This window comes from Melanaphis sacchari, unplaced genomic scaffold, assembly GCF_002803265.2.
Source record: "Melanaphis sacchari strain LSU unplaced genomic scaffold, SCAv2.0 Contig225_pilon_pilon, whole genome shotgun sequence".
Classification (NCBI taxonomy): Eukaryota; Metazoa; Arthropoda; class Insecta; order Hemiptera; family Aphididae; genus Melanaphis; species Melanaphis sacchari.
The window spans coordinates 2,296-10,890 of NW_020271102.1; the positions used below are offsets into that span (position 1 = coordinate 2,296).

Genomic DNA, 8,595 nt, shown 5'->3' on the forward strand with positions numbered 1-8,595 from the left:
ATGGTACTAATGTATAGTACATACGCATACTATTTTTTAAGTCTGGACGTTTAAAACTTATTGGATCTTGATTGTATATAGATTTCCATTCTTCAGATAAAAGAGTAATATTGAAATTTAAAACTTCAAACACATGTTCTAATATTGGTGAGTTACTTTGGTTTTCATCGGAAGATTCTTCAGTATTACATGTTATATTTTTTTCGGTGTTAGATATTTTAGATGATAGATTCTGGTTTTTAATTTTTATTTTGTTCGCAATGCCATATCTGTTTTGGAAAACGGTTGTATAAATATATTTTGCATCAATTACATAATTTAGGTCTTTTGTATTAGAGACCAACATTCTTGAGCCGGGCCTTTTAAATGGTTGGAATTTTTATGAAAAACATCATAATTTTGTACAATATTGAATAGTTCTTCAGGGTTAGTTTTTGATTTTTTGGCATTTTACAAAAATCCAACAATCTAAAGAATAATAAAATCTCACATCAGCCCATAGTAATAACTAGTAAACATCTTGAGATTTTATAATGTCTATCTACACATATTTAATTTATTACGAATGGGATTTACATTTACATTTTACTAAAAAACAATAGATATTTTGAAAAAATCTAAGAGAAAATAAACTTTATTCTTATTAGTTATTATTATAATTATTCTTGACAATTTTATTATTTAATAGTTAGTTTTGTACTAAATCATATAATATGACATACCGAAAAAATAAATTTATCAAGTAGTTCCAATCAGTCTAAGACTATAATAATTATTATGATTTAAAGTTAACAATATTATTTAAATAGTTACCACTGTTGTTAAGAATACTTTTAAAATGTACGAATTTGAATATAAATACAAATACTTTTTTATAGTATTTAAAATACTTGAACAAATACTTTTCTTTAGTTAAATAAATTTTTTATTGAAATAATTATTTTTATTAATAATTAACATTATTTGAAAATAGATGTGTAGGTACCTATCTATTTAAACTTATTTATAAATGTTTAAATTAATAAATATAATACTTTAATAGGTACAATATAAGATAGTTATTTATACAGTATTTATCACAAGGTCGTTGTTATAGACTACGAGATATATTGTTAAATAAAAGTATATATGATATATGTGTAATAATATAATATAAGTATTAGCAACTATCGATATAACAACTATCGAATCCATACCCAAACTGCAGTTGAACAAAGTTTTTTAAAAACTCATGATATATAGACAATATACTCGTACTCGTAAATCAGTATTTTTTTAAAATAATATATTATAATCATATAATCACATCACTGAAAAGTAAAACTAAATTTAATAGATTCGTCAATTATAACCAGATTTTCGTTCCCTTATAACAGAAACCCATAATATAATTCTTCGTCATTAATGAAGTATTTGTATTATAAGATCAAAAAGAATTTCGTACATCTTTTTAGAGATACCGTTAACAAAAGAAAGCTAGTTTATTGATTATAATATTTATTTAATCATAAAATTGCCAACAGAGTATATATTTAAATTCACTGATGAAATCACATCCCATGGTGATTTTGTTTATGGTAAGTATTACTTATAAATTTATTTTTTTTATAAAAATTTGTTCAAATATTTTATAGAATTCGTCCTAAATGTATTGAACTTATAATTGTAATTCTATTTTATGTTCATTATGTATAAAAGAAAATCTACCCGAATAATGTATTATTTTATTTATGTACTACAGCTCACGTATGGACTCCAGAAGAATATTGTGATGATCAAAGTAAGTTAAAGTACAAGTAAACACTAGAATTTCGCTTAAATGATACATTGTGTGTAAAATATTTATTAAGAATAAATTTTATAAATTTTAATAATAAAAATTATAATTATTAAAAATTATTAAGGAAACTAACATTAAGATAATGACAATTACATCATGTTATACTAAAAGTTGGGCACATAGAGACATAGAGCCGAAGCAATCAATGATATATTAAACAACTATGATAGTCTAGTTCTTGCAAATGAAGAAATTCGTAACAATTGTACCTACTTTTAGATACGAACAAAACATCATTTAAACTAAATAAAAAGTTATTAGTTCGTTTTTGACATGCTTATGATGTGTTTCAAAATTAGTTCAGTACATTAACCACTAAAATTAAATCATTTGATATCAAATAAATTAGATGAAATATAAATATCGATTTACGTATTATGAATTACTTGATGACTCATTGTCAGCAATGAATTCAAGATTCCATCAAGAAACTGTTTCCTAAATTGAAGATGCTATTGCTAGACTGCTACATAAACAAGGAAATAAAAGCTGAAATGTTAGACGTTTTGACTAAGTTTTCAAATATTTTAAGTACAGATCTAAAAACTTAAATAAATCTTTAAAAACATATGCTAAATGTTGATAACTTAATGGTATTTCAAGACTCAAGTGAATCAATTTATTTGTGGCTTGATACCATGCTAAAAATAAACAACACTATATCTACGTACACATAGTTGTTTTTATAAAACCTTGTAATTATATTTTACCATTATACCAGCATCAAGTTATACGTGCAAACAATATTTTTCATTTATGGAAATTGTAAAAATTAAACTCTGAACTATTATGAAATAACAATGATTAGATTCATTACTTTTACAGAGAGGCATGGGCATTGGTTTTGTCATCCGCATGAGTTTAATTCTAATGATTAGAAAATAGACAAATAATACTTTAAAATTTTAAATATATACCTACTACGCTAAGTTACAAATATGATTAATTTCTGCTCTAATGTATATAATAATCATATATTTTATTTAAAATTGTTGGGTATACTATACTATATAACTATATTCTGTGCATTTATTTACACTAACTTCAGAACTTTTTTATTGTGTTTTTTAAAAATAAACAAGTAATGCAACAGATAAAATATCTTGGTATGTATGGATATGTTACATTTATTTTAAATTAGATTGATTTTTTAAGATAAACTATTTATTTTATGAAATTCTGTGATATAATTATTTGTTAATATTAGTGTGGTTGTCGGTGCGTATTTGTCATTAAAAATAAAAATATACTTATCTACGTATAATATTGGTCAAAGTATGTACTTGCATAATAATTGTTTTCTCTCTCCGAAACACACGCAACAATAAGCATCATTTTCGTTTAGCACAACTAATCTTACATTGTTAAATTTTATAGAAGAACGAATTGACCATGTATCGTCAAACTTAAAGTCAAAAACTTCATCTGTGTTTATACGTTAGATATTTTAAGCTGTTTCAATATCTAGTTATGTGTAATGTGTACTCACTACTTGTATGAGACACTTAGTAATGCTCATTATTACATTATCACAGATAATGAATTGAAATTTATGTTTAACTATAGGTAAATTCACATTTATATTAAAGCTAACAACGGACGTTTGGTATTTGATTCACTGAAATGTACGTACATTTTGGACATTTTTCTATACTATACTAGTGAGCGCGTTGGTCAGAGGGAGAAAACAAAATGTGAGCTGCTGATACCGCCACTCGTAAAATAATATTGTGTTTGAATTTGGAGTCTCGTCCATTAGTGGTTATTTTCTTTTCGTTGCTTATTTGGTATTATAATTTATATTGTTGTGAATGGGTGTATGGGGTGACAACCACTCTGCCGTCCGCCCTAGAGACAGGCCTGAATAATAATGACAATGTATCAATAAAATGCATCGTAAAAATCTTATAAGATGTAAAAAAAATGTTTCAAAGCCATTAATGGTAAGCTAACGAGGTGGGTTTGTTTGACTGTTAGTCGTAAATTTTTTTAGCCCCCCGAGAAAAAAAATTGAATAGCTCCTATGCTACTTATTCACGTGTATGTACTATATAGGTAGATAGGTACCCATGCAATCGACTTTTTTACTATACCGTCATACCGGTTTATTGGTTTACGTCTTTTTATATATAAATCGCTTGTCCGAGTTCAAAGTTAACAACAATAAATGCAATTTGAGCTTACGTTTTCTCATTGCAACATTACTTAAATTCTTACAAATCGTTTTATTACGACTTACAATATTTTAAATTACCGTCACGTGTACTACACTGTATATTGACCATTATCAATATTTAGAATTTCGCGCCATTTCTTTAGTCTAGGATTTCTTATCATTGAATACAATATTGATTACATATATTTTGCATGTTTATTATTTATTATTTATGTTGAAACTTTTTCGTGCTTTTTCGTTATTCACTTATTGTTTAAATTATATTATACTTATTTGTATTTGTTTAAACTGTAACGTTAATTTTTGAATTTGATGTATTAAAATAAAAAATAACTTTGCTCATAAAATGCCTTGTGAAATGATAACGGTCCAATTGGGCCAATGTGGAAATCAAAGTAAGTAATTTTTAAACTAATTTAATCGACAAATGCGACTTAGCTTTATTTGGTATGTACAAATATTTAATATTAATTTGGTTTAAGTTGGATTTGAGTTTTGGAAAAAACTGTGCGCCGAACATGGTATTAATCCAGAAGGAGTACTAGAGCCATTTGCTGCAGAAGGTGTTGGGGATCGAAAAGATGTCTTTTTTTATCAGGCTGATGACAACCATTATGTGCCAAGAGCTGTTTTGTTGGATTTGGAGCCACGTGTTATACATTCAATCATGTCTTCCAATTACTCAAAAGTAAGCTTGAAGAAGTTTTTTTTAATATGATCTTCATTGTTACAATAATTAATAATTGAATTCAGCTGTACAACCCTGAAAATGTATATTTATCTAAACACGGCGGTGGTGCTGGAAACAATTGGGCATCAGGTTTTAGTCAAGGTGAAAGACTTCAAGAAGAAGTGTTTGACATATTAGATCGTGAAGCGGAAGGAGGTGATAGTCTTCAAGGATTTGTATTGTGCCATTCAATTGCTGGAGGTACAGGTTCAGGAATGGGTTCATTTATACTTGAACATTTAACTGATCGGTATCCAAAAAAAATAATCGAAACATATAGTGTATTTCCAAATCAAGACGAAATTAGGTAAGATTTTAGGTTCTTAATACTTGTGTTCAAATCCAAGTAATGAAATTGTTGTTTCTATTAAATTATATTCACAGTGATGTAGTCGTACAACCTTATAATTCGTTATTGACTTTAAAACGACTTGCACAGAGTGCAGATTGTGTTGTAGTCTTAGACAATACGGCATTAAATCGAATTGCTACCGATAGATTACATATAGAAAATCCGTCATTTGCTCAAATAAATTCATTAGTATCTACAATTATGTCTGTTTCAACTGCTACTCTAAGGTAATGTTTTATGTTTTATTTATTTTTATAATTTGTAGGTATATAGTTAAGCTGATTGTTTAGTTTTGATCTTATTTAGATACCCATCATACATGAACAATGACTTAGTTGGTCTCATTGGACCTTTGATACCATCACCACGTTTACACTTCCTTATGACAGGTTACACACCATTAACTACTGACCATGAGGTACTTCAATTATTTTTTTTTTTTTTTTAATTATATTTAGCATCATCTAATAACATAAAATGTATACTAACATAATTATTTTCTAAATAGGATGCTAATATTCGTAAAACAACAGTCTTTGATGTAATGAGGCGGTTGTTGCAGCCAAAAAATATGATGGTTTCTACAGCACAAGAAAGATCTACAATACCACATTGCTACTTATCTATATTAAATATAATCCAAGTATTTATTTTGTACATTTGGTTAATAAATTTATGTAAACAAAAATAATCAATAATAATAATAAAATTAAAGGGTGATGTTGATCCTACACAAGTATACAAATCACTCCAAAGAATTAGAGAAAGAAAAACTGTAAATTTCATTAATTGGGGTCCATCCAGTATTCAAGTTGCTCTTTCAAAAAAGTCTCCATATGTTCCCACTGCTCATCGTGTATCTGGTCTTATGTTAGCCAACCACACAAGCATATCTCAAGTATATAATGTTTTATATCTTAATAATTAAACTATTATAATTTAAGAAGGGATAATTACTATTCATTTTTTTCAGCTTTTCCAAAGAGTTCTAGATCAGTACGATAAACTGCGACATAGAGAAGCGTTTTTAGATCAATTTCGTAAACAAAACATGTTCAAAGATGATCTATGTGAAATGGATGATTCTAGAGCTGTAGTTCAAAATCTTGTAGATGAGTATTTGGAAGCCACTAAGGACACATATCTTCAATGGCAACCTGTATGTAGATAAAGTTAAAATGTTCTAACTGTGGTGTTGTGTATGATTTATAGCCACTAAGAGTATTTGCATTGTTTATTTCTGTATTAAAATAAAATTATTGTTAATAGTTAAATTATTTAAGTATAATATAGTTAATGAAATTCAAGAATACTAAAAACAAGTGGATGAAAATTGTTGGATCTTTATTTAGTTAGAATTTTACTGTGTATACATTTCTGTTTTACTAGATATATTTTGTATAATGAACTAGACTATTTTCCATGTATACATAATGAAAATTTTTGATTTTTTTTTTTTTTAACAAAGTCTTGATTACTTTAAAAACACTATGTTTCGTTTTAAAATTGGTTTTAACCTTCAACATTTCAATTTTGATTAATTAATAATATTAAAATCTAAATTTGGTTTAAAACTAGTTTTTTTCAATTTATTTAATATCCCACTGAAAAGTATATGTATGTTAATAACTAGATATTATGTTAACCACGTCAACACGAATAACTAATTATTTTTGAACATTTTATGAAGTTTTTTGATATTTTCCAGTTAAATTTACATATTGCATTAGACAAACAAATGTCATTACTCATTATTAATTGCTATTTAATATTATGTAATACACCACAGTTTATATTTAAAAGTTATTTTGAAAGATTGTATTTTTATTTTCAGAAAAATGTTGTCAATAATTAAGAAAGTCAGAAAGTTTATTAATTTCACCTACTAACATTCATCACAATTTTGTTCAATTATATAATTTATTATAATTATATTTATATAACTTTTTTTTACATTTTGTTGAAAAATAACTTATTATTTGTATTTACTAACATCTAACATACTGATCTGCTTTGTTTATTGTACTTTTTTTTTTATGTTGCTAAATAATTGTAAAGATTTAGTAAAATATTTCATTATTATAGGAAAAATATTTATACTTCATATAATGTCTTTGAATTCCCATTTTTTTGTTATTTTTCTATGAACTAGATTAAAATACAATTGAGTCTAATGATATGTATAAAAATATATTTAGGGTAACTAGGATACAGGAAAAAAATTCTTTTATAGTATCATTTCATGTACAATATTGACTGATTGTTTTTTTTTTATTTTTTTTACTTTTGTCTTGTGAACAAATTATTTAATAAAGATATTCTATAGTTTTATTTATAATAAATAAATAATTTAATGTTTTTATTTTTTTTAAACTAAATTATTAACAATATTTTATTATATCTGTCATATCATTAGAAATTATTTAAATTTTAAATTATTAGTTCAAAATTTCAACCATTTATAATATTGTTAAAATTCTTCAATTATTATTGATAAATAACAATGTAATTTTAAAGTAATTATTACTATAATTGCAGGCTAGAACTATAGCTTTATTCATAGATAAATAAAAACAATAAATTAAAATGAAAATATCAATTATGGGAAAAGCGTTTTGTATTATTATCATCCATAATTGTTTGTTTAAATTTAAAAGAACAAGTTTAAGACCACCATGAAGAATTTAAATATTTAAACAATGTAAGATTCTTTTTGTAAATTTCAATCCATCAATATTGGAATTGCGCATGCCACATAGCAATTAATACAAAACAATATTTGATAGATTATTCATCTGTCATATTATTATTAGTTAATAAGACGGATTAATAATGTAAAATGTGTAATACGCATTTAGTTTCATAATGAACAATTATATTAAACTAAAATTAATTTTACTTTATTAAATAAGCTATGTTTAAACTACAGTTAAACTTAATTGAGTTTACTATTTAAACCGAGTTACACTTAAACTAAAATTAACAAAACACTGTGTCTCTAATCTACTTAAGATAAATTTACCAACCTAATCCATCTTAAAGAGTGACTGATAGTTAGTAACTAAACAATCAAATCAGTTTTTAATCATTTTTCTCCAATCAAAAAAATAAACCAGTTGCGCATCAGGTCTTTAAATGGTTTGAAGTCAATGTTAAAAGTCCTGTTTACTTTTTAGAAGACTTATAACTGGATGTTGTCAAATTATATAACTTCCTAGTAGGTACACTTCTGATCAAGAATACTTATAACAAAACAACCTAGACACTTACACCAGCAGCTAGTTAACTTATTAAATCAATTTTTACATAACACATTAAAAGATTTAAGTGTATTAAAATTAATGAACAATTGTATTTGATATTGATGGATGTATTGATTTTATAATGATTTGAGTATGTGTGTTTTTATTTTTAGTTTTGTGTCTAGGTACTATCAATTTTTTTCTGACACATGATTATTGTTATTATTATTATTTATTATTTAAATATTTTTTAAA

General features: G+C 25.3%; 1 protein-coding gene across 1 annotated transcript; it reads left to right on the forward strand.

Moving 5' to 3' along the window:
- Positions 1 to 1,741: 1,741 nt before the first annotated feature.
- Positions 1,742 to 7,024, forward strand: LOC112594266 (tubulin gamma-1 chain-like; the record flags this gene model as incomplete). The annotated part of the gene is given in 10 exon segments (XM_025338961.1): positions 1,742 to 1,780; positions 2,923 to 4,411; positions 4,499 to 4,704; positions 4,770 to 5,053; positions 5,131 to 5,325; positions 5,405 to 5,516; positions 5,607 to 5,741; positions 5,814 to 5,996; positions 6,072 to 6,257; positions 6,933 to 7,024. Coding segments are annotated over 9 exon segments (1,371 nt in total). The 3' UTR covers positions 6,954 to 7,024.
- Positions 7,025 to 8,595: the final 1,571 nt, after the last annotated feature.